This window comes from Lathyrus oleraceus, chromosome 5 (genome assembly GCF_024323335.1).
Source record: "Lathyrus oleraceus cultivar Zhongwan6 chromosome 5, CAAS_Psat_ZW6_1.0, whole genome shotgun sequence".
In the NCBI taxonomy this organism is placed as follows: domain Eukaryota; kingdom Viridiplantae; phylum Streptophyta; class Magnoliopsida; order Fabales; family Fabaceae; genus Lathyrus; species Lathyrus oleraceus.
Genome location: NC_066583.1, coordinates 284,008,572 through 284,027,635, shown reverse-complemented (window position 1 = coordinate 284,027,635; position 19,064 = coordinate 284,008,572). Strand labels below are relative to the sequence as shown.

General features: G+C 34.4%; 1 protein-coding gene across 1 annotated transcript; it reads left to right on the top strand.

The window, feature by feature from the left end:
- Positions 1–8,945: 8,945 nt before the first annotated feature.
- Positions 8,946–11,658, top strand: LOC127080219 (uncharacterized). The gene is made up of 10 exons (XM_051020547.1): positions 8,946–9,290; positions 9,385–9,642; positions 9,732–9,803; positions 9,884–10,131; positions 10,223–10,411; positions 10,502–10,612; positions 10,697–10,778; positions 10,867–10,962; positions 11,062–11,161; positions 11,255–11,658. Exons 1-9 carry the CDS (start codon positions 8,946–8,948, stop codon positions 11,158–11,160), a joined length of 1,500 nt encoding a protein of 499 aa, XP_050876504.1. The 3' UTR covers position 11,161; positions 11,255–11,658.
- Positions 11,659–19,064: the final 7,406 nt, after the last annotated feature.

Genomic DNA, 19,064 nt, shown 5'->3' with positions numbered 1-19,064 from the left:
TGTATTCCTGGGTTTGTAATGGCTCCTTAACAATGTCAATGGTTCTGCACTATGATTATCCAACTTTGGTGTATGGTTCATTTTTTTTGTTATTCTCTGGTTTTCTTTTTTAAAACTTTTTCAAATTGTGGCAAAAAAGAGGGAGTAATGGTGAGTTCATGTTTGGTGTTTGATTTAATCTCTTAAGGTGTAGCAACCACCTTGCGTCTTATCTTATATGTGTGCTACTTCGGTTGTTGTATATGTTATGCTGGTGTTATGTTCCTAGTGTGTGGTAGGCTACTTTGTGCTTATAATTTTTTACCATAATTAATAGTTGTATGATCATATGCTGGAAAATCTGGCTTGACATTTGGCCTTCAACTATGTGAGCATTTATGTGTGTGAGTATATGTGTAAGTCTTTTGCACTTGATGTATGTTGTTGTTACTATATACTGTGATATGTGTGTATGCGTGTATTCTCCTTAATGAGATTTTTTTATTTACTCCTGCATATCTTGTAGAAATGTTATAAGTCGTTTTAGCCAAAATTCGTCAAAGAGGGAGAATATTGTTCCTTTGGTTGTGTACTTTAGGTAAAGCAACATGGGCAAAACAAGATAAATTTGTGAAGATGCAACATGTGGGACAAGATGTTCCAACATGTGTGCAACATCTGACCTTAGTCTACAGACCAATGTTTGTAAGTTACTATGAGCAAAATTCTAATTGATTCCATGGAGATTTGTTACTCTATCTTTTAGCAATATGTTATTTCGTAAAGTTTTCTAAAAAGATTTAATGAGATCAAATCCAGTTATATGAAGATTTAAATTGAATGAAGATAAAATCAAATCAAATCTCTTGGTGTACATTAAGGTATAAGCAAATCCAATATGCATAAAAACTATTTATGCATCAAATCAACACTGGTTGGTTTTAATTCAATTGCCCAGGCCCAGAAAATAGTTTTCTATATAAGAAGACTCATTTCTAACAAAGAGATCATGTGAAAAAGTTGAAAATCTAGTCTGTTAGGGTTTTGTTCTTTGAGTCTTTGTTCTTGTTGTTTATTGTAAACCTCTAAAGAAGCCTAAACTGAATATTCAAGGCATAGAGGTTGATTGTTAGTTGAGTTGTAATTCAATATCTTTAATTTATTAAAATCATATATTACTAGGATAGTCATTGAGAGAAAGTGGGAAAGACTCTCATATTTAGGCGGGGTCTCAAATAGAAAAATACAGGTAGTATTAAGAAATTGACATTGAACAAGATTTATTCATCTAAGACTAATTATACTAATTTTGTTGTGTTCTTTATTTCTTTATGCTTTAAATTCCTTAGTATGTGATAATCTGTTATAAAGTGTTTTCTGTGGTACACATTGTGTCCCATATCTGTCATGCAAAGAACATAATTTCAAATCATCCACATTTTCTCTTTGATGTGAAGTTTCATATTATTATCAGCTTTCAAAAATCTCTCTTGATTGATCTCCCATTCTATCATGATATATATATATATATATATATATATATATATATATATATATATATATATATATATATATATATATATATATATATATATATATGACTTACTCTCCCTTTACCACACCATCATCATCAAACTAAAGCTTTTTCTAGTGTGAGTAAACCTCATCCATACGTATGTGCCTACTAAGTTTCATATTTTTGGAAAATAAACAAGCACGCGGGAGACCATACATCCTTCTAAGTGTACGATCACACTTTTAGCTATTTGAACCTATTTTGACCGCTCTCTTGACTTCATCCTATATATAATTCATCACCGTTCAAAATATATTTCCGACCAACTATGAATATAAATTTTTATCTTTGAATCTCTGTTCTAATATTGTGATGCTTCAACCAAATGATGTTTTGATATTGTTGTGATGATTATGGATCATTTTGTTTCATAATTCCTGACTTGTACACAAATTCTCTTTACTATTTCCCAACCATTTCTTCAATGTGGCATGAGAATATTCAACTCTATTGGTTATAGTATTTCCAAAGTGTCTAACATGATTCGTCCAAGCACAAATAATCTTCTCTTTCACCTAGTCTAAAATTATGCTTTCAACATATTTCAAAAAATCTAAATATGCCACACACACACTTCTGAACAATATTGTAATGTCCCTAATTTTTTATACAAAAGTACTTAAAATTATCACCTTAATAGTATGTGACTATATTTTTTTCGTGTATTTAAAGAAAATAGTCGTTCATGATAAATTCAAAAAAATCATGATTAAATAAAAATTATTAAAATAAACTATTTAATATGTTACAAATCTTCATCTCTAACATTTTGATAATCAAATAATCTTCCTTACAAATGAAATTACAAATTTCAAAACTCTTTATTGAATCCCATAATTGTGCGCAGTATTTTATCCTTGTAGCTTGACATCTTGAACTCATTAGTATCTAATATGTTGTTTGTAAGGGGTCAATCTTCCATCATCCATATCAAATCAAACAAAACATATACTATGGTATTATAAAATAAATCATACAAAACATAATAGCTTAAGAGAATTCAAGTTCACAAAAATCATTATTTTACAAATATCTTTACGTGTGAATATGCATGCTCCTAAATCTAAATGATCCGATATAAGCTGCCACACAAGCAATCCGCCACAAAGGCAACCCGCCATAAAGGCAAAGGATACATATGCCTTAAAAATGCATATAGCTTCCACAAATTCTCATTAAAGCACATCCTTTTAAAATTCATTTCACAGAATCATGCATCTTCAGACGTAGTTGATTTCAATCTTTTAAATAGACTTTTAACTAACACAATCCATTTTGTTCACATCCCTACTACATATAATAATAAAAATCACAAACAACAAAAAATTTCATCCACATCACATCAACACAATTCATTTGATTCACATCGCGACCACACATAATAAAAATAAATCACAATCAACACAAAATTTCATCCACATCACATCAGAGCACTCAACAATAAAATATATAACTAGTATTCATAATTTTAACAAGGAATAAAATTTATCGAATAACACTATACTTTAATTCTCTTTTCTCTTTAGAACAATTATGCATTATATCATTTTATATTATAATACCTAACTATTAGTCTCGCTATAATAAGTATGGGGAAGTGTCATTACCTTAGACGTTTTTCTTTCCATCCGTATTTAAAGACCCCCTTTAGAAATATCCTATATTTATCATGCTTCCACATATTGATTTGAGTCCACATGCATAATTGTTTTCTCTCTTGACTCCTCACCTTTCAATTGTTTCGTTTTCGACCATTTATAAAAAATATTTAAAAATTTGATATTAAAATACACTAAAAATAAATTTATTGAAATTATATAAAAGAAAATTACCTCAAAACAAAATGCAACTTGATGAAAATATCACTTACGTTTACCCGGTCATTTTGGCGTTAATTTCACGCAAATAAGAGTTACGATGATAAAAATACGAACAAAATATCGATATTAATCGAACAACAAAATAATTTCTTAAACAAACTAAAAGAATGTATAAAAATTAAAATGAATATAAATATTTAACCTAATAGTTGATAGAAATAACATACTGAATTTTGAGACAAAAACGAGAAACTTTTTTGCACAGCTGATTCATTACTACGGAAAACCTCTCACAACGATTGAAAAAGGGATATCATCACGGTTGACCAACCGTTATGAGGTAGGGTATGGTTGTAAGTATACTTTTTTCTATCATGGGTGCAAGGCCGTCCCCGAGATTTTGAGCGCAATGTCGAAATTATGAATTTAGTGCCTTTTTCTTAATTCATAATTTTTTTTACCAAATTTATAAGTCATATAACTATAAATATATAATTATAAAAAAATAGAAAAATAAGATTAATATTGAAAAGTTTACACCAAATCAAAACTACAATAAAATAATGGCAAAAGTAGTTATAATGTATCTATTAATTCGAACATGTATCAATAGCATTCCAATTCCCACACTAGCTGCAACCTCTAGCTATTAATCTTTGAATATCACCCTGCTAGCATTTTTTGCTGCAAAATCACCAACAATCAGGTCAAAATCAAGATTCTTTAAAAAACCATCTTCAACTGAAATCATGGTAAGACTATTTAATATAATTTGCGACATTGTTGATCGCAAATAAGATTTTAGCAATTTTAATTTTGAAAAAATCCTCTAAGCCGATGCAACAATAACAAGAATAGTTAATATTATTTTATAAGTTATGCATGCATTAGGGGAAAACAGTTGAAGGTCTTAAGAGAATTCAATATCATAAAACTAGATTTTGATTCAACTGTTAAAATCTCTTTGATGTTTTCCTTTCATTTTTGATCCATTATCATATCCTTGCCTCTCACATTATAAATATCAAGATCAAGAGTTTTTAAAATATTTTGTAATTCTTCAAACAAAACTTGGCTAGTTGTATCATCAACTTTTGAAAATTCTATAAAAAAACTCTTCTATCTTTACTGAAACTCTAGAAACATCCACACAACATAGTATGAGAGTCATTTGTTCTTGGTGACTTACATTAGTAGTGTAATCAAGTATCACATAAAAGTATTTTTCTTCTTTGATCTTTTAGATTATTGCACTTTTAACTTCATTACCTAACATATTAATCAATTCATTTTGGATCTTATGGCTAAGATAATGGGAATTAATTTCGTTATTCTTGATGTGATCAAGGTGCCTTTGCATAACAGGATCCCATTCAGCAATCATCTCAACAAGAGAACAAAATTCTCATTATTTTGCACATTGATATTGTTATTTGTTCCACAAAAATCTAAAATTTGTCTAGAAACATATCTAACAATAGAAATTATACTAACCAAAACATTCTTCCAATGTTCTGTTTCTTTTCTTATAAGCTCTTGAAGATATTTATCAATTGTTATGTTTTTTTGAAATCTAATTTATAAGTTAATTCATTCATTCACAAAAGCCATGTGTGCACCACTTGATTCGTGTTCTTTAAGCCTAATCGTAAGATGAGACCAATCGTTAAAACCTTCTTGAGCTAAGTGATTTGTTTTAGAACTTCTACAAAAATCTTACAAAAGAAACAAGAAACCTTATCCAATTCTTTTGAATAAACAAGGCAACTATTATCTTGGTTTTCTAAATTAGCACAATAATGAATGTAATGTGAGGATGAAAAATGCCTATCAAGGATATCTTTAGGATCATTCATAATTGACACATCTCTTTTAGGACCATTTTTAAAAATTCATCCCTTAAATCACTTCTAGGGTTATTCCATATTCTTGGATCATAAATGTCTAATGGAATAGGCTCATTAGGTTGTTCATTAGAAAAATAAAGGATATTCTCATTTTCATTATTATCTATATTCAAAACAATATGTTCTTCATTATTTCTATTTGATTGTTCATCATCATCTATTTTTGTCCCGGTTTCGTTATCCGACTCTGAAAAGGTCTAGAAGCGACAAAGAGCATGAAGAGTTTGAATATATCATTTTTGTAATTTTACTTAATGTATTGTAAGTGTATATTCAGATCAGATGATGAAAATAATATGGATGAAAATAATTTTTACTTATTGTTTGTATATATTGTGTTGATTTATTAATTGTCAATTCTTACAAAATAGATAGAATGCCACCCGACCTGAGAAGGGTAAGGGTAAGACCCAGTACCGCCTGAGGGTAAGGGTACGTGAGGCACCTCCCTCGTCCATGTATGCTTCTCTCCCACAGAGTCAGGAATATCCCATGTCTATGGACACTTCTCATCCATTTACGACACTACTTTCCTCCTCATATGACTATCATGTGGTCCGATATGGGAGCCTAACTTTTATTATCCCATTCGGGCATTCTCCATCATCATACCACCAACAACCTGGGGGATCTAGTTTTTCTCATCCTATACACAAGCTTCCTTCATGCAGCCCAGGGGATCTAGTTTTCCATAGGTACCATCTCCTTCACGCAACAACACACTACGCCAAAACAGGTTTTTGGCAGCGCCCCTTAGACAGCGCTTTTCTCCAAAAGCGCTGCTACACGTTAAAAAAAAATAAAAATAAGGAAACTGAATACGTAGATGGCTTAAAGCGCTGCTAAATGGATGGTCTTAGACAGCGCTTTTTAAAAGCGCTGCTAAATGGCCTACCTTAGACAGCGCTTTTGAGAAGGTCCACCTTATACAGCGCTTCTCCCAAAAGCGCTGTCTAAGGCCTTAAAATTATTTAAATTAATCACAACAAAAGCGCTGTCTAAGGCCTACCTTATACAGCGCTTTTTAGAAGGTCACCTTAGACAGCGCTTTTGGGAGAAGCGCTGTATAAGGCCTTAAAATTATTTAAATTAATCACAACAAAAGCGCTGTATAAGGCCTACCTTATACAGCGCTTTTGACAAGGTCACCTTATACAGCGCTTCTCCCAAAAGCGCTGTCTAAGGCCTTTTAAATTTTTAAAAAAAGCGCTGTATAAGGCCTACCTTATACAGCGCTTTTAGAAGCGCTGCTATTGACCCCTCCTGTGCCAGCGCTTTCCTTCAAAGCGCTGTCTAAGGCCATTTTAATTTGTGAGCTTAGCCAGCGCTTTTCATAAAAGCGCTGTCTAAGGCCTTATTTACCAAATTTTTTTTTTAGTAAATTATAATATATGAATTCATTCAGTACGTTAAGACCCATTTTGTTTCCCTCGCTCCCACAACCTTCTTCTCACTGCGTTCATACTCGTTGCGTTCATCATCACTGCTTCTCCCAAAACCTCCATTCTTGATTCCTGCGTTCATCACTCACTTCGTTCATCACCGTTTACATTTTTGTAAGTGCATTTTCTGTTCGTTTCATCTTTCTTTATTTAGGGCAGTTTATTAGTGATAAAGGTTTGCTTCTGGGTTGATTCTTTTGTGGTTCATGTGTTAGGGCAGTTGATTCTCTTGTGTTAGGGCAGTTGATTCTTTTGTGTGTTAGGGCAGTTGATTCTTTTGTGGTATGTTAACAAATGTATATATTTTTGATATTAATCACCATGTCAAAGGGAGATGGTTTGTGTTTGCTTCCATTAGGTTTCTATTATACTGATGATGAATTGTAGCAAGTGTTAAATGTGATTGTTAGCATTGGCGTGTAAGTTGGATAGGATTAGATAGAACTGTTAAAGGGAGATGGTGTTAGTGTTAATGAAATAGTTAATTAGTGTGGTTAGTGTTAGAATGAAAAACTGAAATGCAAGTTTAGAAAATGCAGGTCAGCTGTTAGACAGTTAAAGAAAGGCTAGCTTGTTAGAATGGGAATGATGTGAGTCAAAGTTAATTGAATGGAACTGCATTGACTTGGCTTGTGATTTTACCTTGTTGAATTGTTTTTTTTCTGATGCCATGAAACTGAACTGATTAAACTTGAATTATGTTGGACTGCTGAACTATATTGCACATTTGAACTACACTTGTTATTTGCTTGAATGTGTTGGACTGGTTTGGAAAATATTTTGCTAAGTTGGATTGGTATTAAATTGGTTTTTGACAATGCTGAACTAGTTTTGGATTGACATATTACCCTACTTGAATTGCTTGTACTTTAGTTGATTACTTTACTGACTGATTGATACATTGCTTGATCTGTTTAATGTCTAATAAGCTGTTGTTTATTTTATAGGGTGTTCATTTCCTTAGGACTCAATTGAGGACTATTGCTAACAAGCTTTGTTGACATCCACAATTAAAAGGTAGTAACTTATTGCCTCTTCTTCTTTTTTTCATAGAAATGACTTATAATATAAGCAATTATATGATAAACGCGGAAATAAGTTGTTTATTCATATAGGGTGTTAGTCCTCTAAATTATTTCCAATCATTTGACATTCAATCATAATAAATATCCAAATTGTCATGATTTTAATAGCATAACTACAACATAGTTATAGTTACTTCACTTCATAGTTAGTAGAAGAATAGATATATATATATATATATATATATATATATATATATATATATATATATATATATATATATATATAATTTATTAGTTTGTAATAATCTTCTTTTTGTGACGCGAAAGTGTTTATCTTAGGAAATTCTTCTTTTATGTTGTTTTGAAATAGTTGCGTGAATAATTTAGGAAAACCATGGATAAAAAATGGATGTCTGCCGATCGATTGTCGAAAGAGTACGAGAATGGGGTATTGGAATTCGTTAAGTTTGCTGTTGAACATGTCAAAGACCCCAGTCGAATGAAATGTCCTTGCTTGGGTTGTTGTTATATGGGTCGGGTTGACGCAGATGGATTGAAATCGCATTTACTGATGCGTGGAATTGATCGAAGTTATACGTGTTGGATATTTCATGGTGAGAAAATTAACGAGAATGTTGAACAGAGGGAGAAAAGTAATACGACCTATGCTTCATACGACAAAGACACGGAAACATACGATTGTGATCGAGTTGAAGAGATTGTAGAAGCACTGGATGAAGATCTTCATGATTGTCCTGAAATGTTTGAGAGGATGGTAAGCGATGCAGAGAAACCGTTGTACAAAGGTTGCACTAAATTCTCAAGACTTTCTGCGGTATTAAAGTTGTACAACTTAAAGGCGGGCAATGAATGGTCGGATAAAAGTTTCACAGAGTTGTTGGCCCTTATGAGAGAAATGCTACCGGATGATAATGTTCTTCCTAATCGAACCTATGAGGCAAAAAAAATGTTGTGCTCTATTGGCATGAGCTATGATAAGATACATGCTTGTCCTAACGATTGCATTTTGTTTCGTAACGAATATGCAATGTTAACTGAGTGCCCTAAATGCGGTTTGTCTCGATATAAGAAAAGATTATCTCCCGCAAAAGTCTTATGGTATTTTCCGATAATTCCGAGATTTAGGCGCATGTTTCGTAGTGAAACCGATGCAAGACATCTTACTTGGCATGCAGATGAAAGAATTATTGTGTGTATGTTCATATGATTTTCAGGAGACTCTATCTCAATCTATAGTTCCATATGAAGACACTGATTGCAGGAGCATACTGAGTCGAGCATTAGATGTTCCCGAGTATTCTGGTCGGGTGAGGGGCAAGGGATTTGGGATCACTCAAAAATCCTTGAATATTAAAAAACAAAAGACTCCTAGCAATAAAGAACTGCAGCAAACTTTGGAAGCATTAAAAGCTGAAGTTCTTGAATTAAGAAAGGAAAGAGAAAGAGATCGAGCAGCGGGTTTTAAAGATACTAGTGACAAAGATAGTATCAATTGTAATTTTCAACCGACTATTCCAGAGGTAATTATATATCTTATTATGAAATTAAATTAGCTTAATTTATTTAATTGTCATATATACACATTAAAAATGTCATATTTATTATTGGTTTTAGGGCATTTCACCTTGTCACCTCTACTTAGCGAGACCGACTTATCGGATGGTTGGCAAGGGGAAAGTTCATAACAATTTGGGTGAATTACTTCACACTAAACCGCTCCCTACTGGATCTTTGAAAGTCTCGGTTGATATTGCTTTGGAGAAGGATGCGTTATTACCACATCCTGACGATGTTTCGGATGCAACTTTATTGGGAGATGCCATAGGTTCATTTGTTGCATGGCCGACAGACCTCATTATCGTAGGATATGAGGTATGCTTAAAACCATTATGAACCTTTAGGTATTCAAATTTTTTACGCGCATTTTACGTACACATTTTTTACATGTTAATGTTAATTAGACTCCCACAAAATCCAAAGCAAAAGATAAGGGGATTGCGCGGGAAATCGAGTCAGTTGCATCGCAAAAAGAGGTACATCACAATTATATGCTATTTAGATTCCTGTTAATTCGTCATCTTACACTTCACCTTACTAATTATATGATATTTAGATTCCTGTTGCTAAGAAGACTGAAATTTCCAAGAGGACCGGGGCTAAAAAGAAAAATCCTTCCAAGTATAGAGCGTGCCTCCATACATATTTAGAAACGACAGATATTTCGGATGGATGTGTTCGTTTAATACCTATGGATGGAGCTATTTTTGGTTTTGAGTATGCCGAGCCATTGGGTAAAGTGGATTTTGATCAAATTTTGTATCATACGCAATTAAGCGTTGGTGTTATCAACACATACATGAGGTATATCCGATCTACTTTGTTTAAATTCTTGAACAAGTTATTTACTCGTTTCATATGAATAGTCTAAATGTTAATGATGTTTTTATATAAGGTATTTATATGACAAATTGATGGGTCCGCGTGGGTTGGAGCAAAGATTCTCATTCTTAAATCCCATGAAAACGAACTTAACCGAAATGATAAGAAAACCAGATGAAGTCAGGACGTATGTAGTCGAGCGCTTTATGGCCGACACAGATAGAGAAAAGTTGTTCTTTTTACCGTTTAATACCGGCGACGGGTTAGTTCTTCAATCTAAATTCATCTGTTATAATTTTTCATATTTTGACGTCGTGTAGAAAGTTTCCATCTAACATTTGTTTTATTACAGTGGACATTGGTTGTTGGTCGCGATAAATCCTTTTAAAGAAATTGTGTATTATTTGGATTCTTTACATAATGATTGGACAACATACCCTGCTATGAAGACGATAGTTGACACGTAAGTGCAAATAACCCAATATTCGTGTGTATACTTATTTATTTATGTGAATTGTTCTAAATATTCGTTTATATTTCATTATAGCATTATACAAACTGTTCGAGCGCAAAGAAAAATTCAAGTACCAAAGAGAAAAGCCAATAACATTACATGGAATAGAGTGGAGGTATATTAATTATCACAATTTTGATTATATTAGTGATGACACATGATAAAACTTAGGATATTTATCCATATTGTTTTTCCATGTGTAGTGTCCTCGACAGCGTAATAATATAGATTGTGGATATTACACGTTGAGGTTTATGAAAGAAACTCTTCTTATGGATCGAACAGATATTCCATCTGATGTATGGATTTCTAACTTATGAGTTATTTTCATATTTAACACATATTTCTCATAATTAAATAGATTTAACTAAATCATACTATGTTATATTATTATGTAGTACTTTGATGAATATAGATGTGCTTATTACTCAAAAGATCAGTTGGATGAAATTAAAGAGGAATTGTGTCAATTCATTATCGAGCTACAGGTTTTGTGAGGTATTGAACTCTTACTTTAATTTTGAATGTGATCTGAATAACTTTGAGTGAATTCCATTTGCTTACTACAATCTTTATTTGGTGTTGTTTCAGGTTATATAGCATATTTAGAAGATAGAACTAGAATGTGTTGAAATACATTTTGATTAGCATTTTTGGAGGTTATTAGAAATGTGTAGATTTTTTGTAAAGGCAAACATTTTCAAGTATATATATAAATACTCAAAAAACTGCTGAAATTAGAAGTATATTGTGTTGAACTATAATGTGTTTATAATGCATATAGATTTTCAAGTATATGTGCATATTCAGAAGATAGAACTACAATGTGTTGAACTATAAGGTGCATATAGATTGGATTCAAGCTCCAATTTATGAAAATCTGCTGAAATTTGCAATTTACAGGTGCTAAATAATGTGGTGAAAACGTATAAAAAGATCCTCCAAAATTTGGAGTCTTAGACAGCGCTTTTAGGCAAAAAGCGCTGGTAAAGGCATTTTAATTTTGACCTTAGACAGCGCTTTTATCAAAAAAGCGCTGGCATAGGTGGTTAATTCAACAAAATATAGTGTAAAAAAGCGCTGGCATAGGGTGGGCTATACCAGCGCTTTTTCTGTAAAAGCGCTGGTATAGCCCACCCTATGCCAGCGCTTTTTTACACTATATTTTGTTGAATTAACCACCTATGCCAGCGCTTTTTTAATAAAAGCGCTGGCATAGGGGGGGTTTAGACAGCGCTTTTTCAGTAAAAGCGCTGTCTAAACCCCCCCTATGCCAGCGCTTTTTTAGTTAATTTCAACATGAAATTAACTAAAAAAGCGCTGGCATAGGGGGGTTTTAGACAGCGCTTTTACTGAAAAAGCGCTGTCTAAACCCCCCCTATGCCAGCGCTTTTTTAGTAAATTAAGCGCTGTCTAAGACCTATACCAGCGCCAGTATAGCCAGCGCTTTTAAGCGCTGTCTAATGTCAAAAAAAGCGCTGTCTAATCCCTTGTTTGGCATAGTGACATGAGGGATCTAGTTTTCCACAGGTACCATCATCCTTCATGCAACATCCCGAGGGAACTAGTTTTCCACAGGTATCGTCATCCTTCATGCATCAACCCGAGGGAACTAGTTTTCCACATCCCACACAAGTACAATTATCCTTCATGCTTAGGGGATCTAGTTCCAGCACCTCACATCCCATACATATACCTGCGCATGAGGAGCAGGATGACCCTATTTTGGAGGATGACGGGGATCGTGAGGAGCAGGACAATGTTGTTGCAGCTCCCAGTGAGCATTTGGTGCTTGATGGACGTCATCTTATTCGGATAAATGGATCCAATTAAGTTTCTAATTTATAATTTTTATTTAACTATATATATTGCCATTTTTATATTTAATACTTATTCAAATTATTGTTGTTTTCACTGAGTCGACCTGCTGCCAAAGCTATAAATCGAGTCATTCAACTAATGTATAAAAAAGCTTGGAAGTCTTTTGGAGAGCTTATCTCGAAGGAGAAAGATGAATGGTTAGATAACTTTAAGGTATAATGAATTTTTATTTAAGTTATGTTATTTTATAATTATATTTTTGTTATAGTTATCTAACAACTTGTTTGGATGTCATAAAACATTCCAGGAAAGGTGTACGTGAACGTCATGGACGAATGTAAGATTAAAAAAAATTATAGGCAAAACATCAAACCGGCTACTTGACATGCTTAGGCTGCTATACTATGTTAGGAAGAACAAAAAATTCGTCTTGATTGGATAGGCAAGGAAGTATTGGAGGAACTTCTTGTCTATTGGAAGACATAGTTTTAAGAAAACAATGTGAACAGGCAAATAAACTCAGAGCATCTGAAGCAGGGGGATGATTTAGTTCAGTAGGAAGTATTAGTATCAGCGAACATGCTCGGTGGATGGTAATTATGTGTAGGAGTTGTATCAGAGATTGCTCACATAATTTCTGGTTGAAATCCTCACTATACTCCGATCGATTTAGATCTGATTGATCCACATGTAGATCTTTATATTTGGAGTTTAACATCTGGGGGGAAGGAAGCAAATGAGTGATTTTTTGGTGTTGGAGCTTTGGTCGTCGACTACAAAAGAGGGGATATAAATTTATTTCAAAGACTTGAAGATGGGAAAGGAGCGTCTCGTCCACCAGAATTAACACCCGAAATGATGGAAACAGTCAGACAATTAACTCTAACTAAGGCGAGACAACGACACATGAGACGGCACTAACGGGTCAAAATTGAGGAAATGAAGAAGAGACAATTAGAGATGGAGGCGCAAATGCGACAATTTTTGCCTCACAATCAAACCATGGTTCATTGGGTGGAAATAGAGGAGTTGGTAGCCAAGAAGATGAAGATGAAAAAGACGAGATATTTAGTGATGATTGACTTTTTTTATTGTTATTTATGTTTGTCGCGTGAATATCACGTGACTATAATTTTAATATTTTTTAATGATATTTATTATTAGAAAATGTAATTTTTTAATCAAATATAATTATAATTTTTGAATTTTATTAATTATTAATTACATTTTTAGTGATGATTATTATTTGAAAATATTTTTATTAATAATTAATTTTTGTATTTTATGAAATATTTATCATATAAATATCCTGCAAAATAGAAACCATGTGGTTGCTGAAAAAAAACATTTGTGGCATGAAATTCACATCACTAATTTTGTGGGGTGCAAAGTGAAATTGACATCACAAGTTAGTGGTGTGAAAATCACATCACTACATAGTAATACTGATCCATTGCTAGACGTTGCAGAGTGGTACAAGATTTTTTTACTTTGTGGGTTGCGACGTGATTTGCCCGCCACAAACTAGTGGCGTGTTTTTCATGTGTGTTGTACCCTAAAATTTGACCTCCACTTTTTTTCATCTTCCCATCCAACTACTTGACTTGGGGAACATTTGCATACACTCACAACTCATTCATATGCATCATGCATACATTAGTGGATCACCATGGACTCAAAAATCTTGGCCTGTGAAGCTAGGGTTTTGGTAAAGATCAAACTTCAAAAAGCATGGTCTGACTATCCATCAAAGCATATGAGAGGTCATAACCTTAATTACTTGATGGTGGAAATGTGGATTCAACAAGAGGATATCTAAGCAATCTCCAGGGTTCTTCAAAACCCTAATTCCTGATGATTTAATAATGGATCCTAGTAAGGGCTCATACATTGGGAATCTTGTTGTTGAAACATCTGATTTGATCCAAGTGGATTGATTGAGGAAGTGAGCCTCACCAAAACCCTAATCAAGGAGGTGATGAACCTGATGGACTTGGTGGCTTGACTTTTCATCTAGTGACATCCATAACCCTAATGTCATCCACTTTTCACCCATTATCATAAATGTACATGGTCCAATCTTAGTGTGGTTTCATTTGGGCATTGGTCTTGAATTCAATCCATCTTAGTCTCAAATGACTTGTTGTTTTGTCCATTTGATTGTTGGGGCATTCATGGCTTTGTTTGTCCAAACAACCAAAACCTATTATGTTACAATCTAGTTGGAGGCCATGCCTATTGATTCATGGTTGGTGTTTCATTCAAACCCTAGTCTTATTCCATCAAGTCATACCTTTGTTCATAAACCACGTTAATGTATTCATTCCATTTACCAGTCAAGTCATGTCCATTTCATTTCAAAATCAAGCATACATGTACAAAAACAAAATCAATTTGGAAACCAATTTCAGTACATTGTTAATCCACGACAAACCATTTTAAATCCACTACAAGCCATTACATGGAAAAAATACACATTTTTACAACTTTGACCAAGGGTTGACTTTGGTCAACAATTGACTTTTTGGTCAACTTTGACCAAGGTCAACTCGTTCCTTTTTGGCCACCTAAGATCTAATCTAATCCATCTTGCCTTTATTCATCATCTAAAAGTCATGCTGGTTTGCTTTTACCATGTTTCTTCATTTACAAGTAACATTGCCTATGTTCAAGATCATGTCCACCAAGCCTACAAAATCAACCAATGTCATAACCATACAAGTTAGCACATTGCCATGAACTTCAAACAGAAACAAGTTAGCACATTGCCCTTGATTTTCAAATAGAAGCAAGACATATGTTCAATAAATGTAGAAACCTACCACTTCCCTAGCATAAGTGTCCATCAACTATTCGTCCAAACATGACTTCGTGGCATACCCTTTACAACCAACCTAGCAACACATAGTTTGAGGCACCATGTTGTACAAATCCAAGTCAGAAACCCATGAGGAAAAGAACATTGAACATGCTTCAGAATCACTTGAGGCAAAAATTTCACATCAAGCAAAATCGTGCTACAAGTCAAGAGGTAATAAGAGCCATGAGCAAGTTCACCATAAGCTGGATAAAACACATAGGTCAAAAATCCTGCACCATCAAACAGAACCACTGTCAAGCTGCAGAGGAAACCATGAAATGTTAAGCATATCCAGTCAGAAATACACAGGTGAACCAAGACTACATGAATCAATACATGCATGATCAATGTGATGCATATCTGCAAATGAACCATTCCATGAAGCATATCTGGACATAAGTCATGGCTTGCTTTCAACCAAGTCAGAAACCCTTCACAAAACAGGACCTACAAGCATCAACAATGTCCTTACCATCTCACCATGCACATGCCAAAATGAACCAGCAGTATGCTATAGTGTAACCCAGAAACCTGCACCAAGTAAGCAAGCATCAGTACAGGTCATCAGGTACAAGGTTGGCCAGCAGCAGATCATGAACCAAAGCATTGAAAACCATACATGCTATCAACCATAGCTAGAGCAGCATACTGCAATTGAGCAACTCATTGGATTAGCAAGCAAGTCAGCAACTTAATGCATGGGGTACAATCATAATTGAGTGTCCATTATTAACAACTAATAATTCAACAGCATCTCATGAACCAACAACTCAGATTGATAGTAACTAACGACATCACAGTTTATACCACACTTAAACCATTGCAATATGACATGGAATGGACTAACAGTTCATTTTCTAATCAATACTAACATGAATTAACAAGCTAACCCATTAATTCAATCTATACAAGTGCTAACAACAATTGACATCACAACCAATAGGCATAGATGAAGTTCAACAGAATTAGAGTTAGACAGGTTGTGCACAAGTCCACTTGTTACTTTTCACCTGAGCCAACTGAATAACAAGCTAATCATCAACCTAAACCTACAAATTACCACAGTGAGCACATTAAAACACTACCTACAACAGGTTCATTAGGTCACCAACCTAATTCCACTTGATTTCAATTCAAACACAACTTTCAATGACCAGTCATGAGCAATCACTTAACACTCCCTTAACCAACCAACTAACTTCCAACTCAGTGAGTTAACAGGAAATTCACTGAGTCCATCTCAACTAACTCCAAGCCAAATCCTAACTGATCCCAAGCCTGATTCCAATCCATATCATTCCCAAACCTAACCCCTATAAATCCACATCTCCATCATCATTTCAGAACCCTTTGCAATCATTACACTCATTTCTTTGCAATCATTTTTGAGCTCTCTCTCTCTCTCACCCTCATCATACGCACAATTCAGAGGCCACTGAAGCTCATCATCAGAGCTTCAATATTGCTCGTGCTTAGCCCCTTAACCAGCTCTCTCAATTCGTCACTCTCGGATTCAGAAGAAGAAATAGGAGAATTCGGAAGCCACAACAAAAGAGAAAGATTTGGAATTACTTACCTGGAAGATCGTCGCCGACACATCGTCTTCTCCGGTAAGTGTTAGGGACCAATTAGTACTACTTTTTATATCATTTTATTGGTCCCTTTTACCAAGTTTTGATGTAATTACACACTTTTATTCTCACTATTTTGTATAAATGCAATTAGGTTTAATTTATTTTGTTTTGAATAGTTATTTCACCTTTTTGTTAGTTTTGTAGAATTTTGGGATAAGAAAGGCCTTGGATTGCAACACCACATCTTGGAGGAAGCTTGCCAAACAAGGAAGCTGGAGAAGCAACAGTTCGCGCCGCGAACTGCCTTCGCATCGCGAAGGCTGCGAATTCAGCAAGCTGACTGAGGGTCAAAAGTGCTGTTTTGTAGGAAAAGTTTATTGCCATTTTGATGTCTGCCTGGGAATTGCTTTTCTGCTTTAGATGACAATGACTAATTAGGGAAATGTCAACCCTTTTTGTTAGAGACAAATACATTATTCTAGGGCATTGAGATACATAATTATTATCATTGAGACATTGATATTGAGAGCTTTTTGTAAGAGAGAAAAACAGAGTTTTTCTTCTTTAACTTTCTGCTTTGAACAATGATGAGGAGGAGCTAAACTCCCTTTTGTCAAGATTGGAGGTAGTAGCTATTCTCATATGTTTATGTATTCCATTTGATTTATATATATGATAAAGATTGTTGATGTATTGAATACTGTTTTTGCCCTAAGTTGAAAACCAGATTTGAGTAGTTGTCGAGAGAGATTATTTGAGTCTTGACATAAAACAGATTTTCAAGTAGTGAATAAGTTGTAGAGATAGATTTACTCATTACTCTTCTTTGGTATTAAACATTAAAGATTGCTATATTGATAGTTAGGTGGAGAGATCGTCTAAGGATCAATATAGTGATTATCACAATATCATTTAGACATAAATGACTTTGAGAGGATACTTGAACATCATCAATAATCTTGAATCTATTTATTTATCATAAGGAATCATAAGCATTTGAAATAGTGAACTCTAATCTTGCCAAGCTTTTATATTTGATTAAAACCATTCTACTATTTTTAGTGACATTTACTCACAAGATAATTTTCCAAACAAAGCAACCTTGTTACTTTCTAAACTTATAACATTTGGATTATAGAACGGCGGTAATATCAACCAATCTCTGTGGATACGATATAAAATATTTGCCGAAGATATACTTTTCAACAAATTGGCGCCGTTGCCGGGGATTGGTGTCGATATTACAAGCATTGCAATAATTCTTTGTTTTAAGTTGTGTTACAATTATTATTATCCCTCTTTTGTTTCACTTGGTTTGTTAGTTTTGTAGATTCTAGTGCATGCGAGGAAAAGCAACCGAGGAGCAACTTCAATTCGATCCTGAAATCGAAAGAACACTTTGGAAGCTCAATAGCAAAACACGAAGAAGAAGGAAACTAGCCTAAGAGAGGAACCGGAGAGAAGAAGCATCTACTTCCGCACTTGTTCCAATCGAAGAAGTGGTTGTAGAGGCTTGTGAAGGAAATATGGCGGAGGATAATCGTACAACAAAAGAGAAAGATTTGGAATTACTTACCTGGAAGATCGTCGCCGACACATCGTCTTCTCCGGTAAGGTATGTTGAAAATCTCCAAGTTTTTCCTTTTCTCCGTCACCAACGTGTAGGACATGATGAGAGGGTTCAAAGCCCTCACCCCTAGGGCTTTGAACCAGTGATATTAGAATTTAATTCGAGTTTTTGGTGTTAGGGTTCTCCGTGTGAATAACTCAAGTTAGGGTTATAGAATTCCAATCTCTTGAAATTGAATGGAGAACTGAATGGAGCGCGAGGAGTTAAACATAGTGGCAACTCCAAATGTTGTTTTGGTGGCCACCTCCACCGGGAGCGACGTCCGACGCGGTGGCTCATGGTGTGTCTGGCGAACATTTTAGAGGGAATGAGCATTTGACTCAGTTTCAAATGTTTGGACTTGTTTGTAGTGGGCCTAAATTGGCCTGGACCAATATACCACTCAAATTCATGTTAGCACCTCCCTGGAAAGGTTACATTCCGTGTGGGCTTGATGACTAGGCCCACACGTGAATCTCTAATGCACCCTGCTTCCTTGCTGCACTCCCCGACAAAGACAAATTCCCTTGGGCTCTC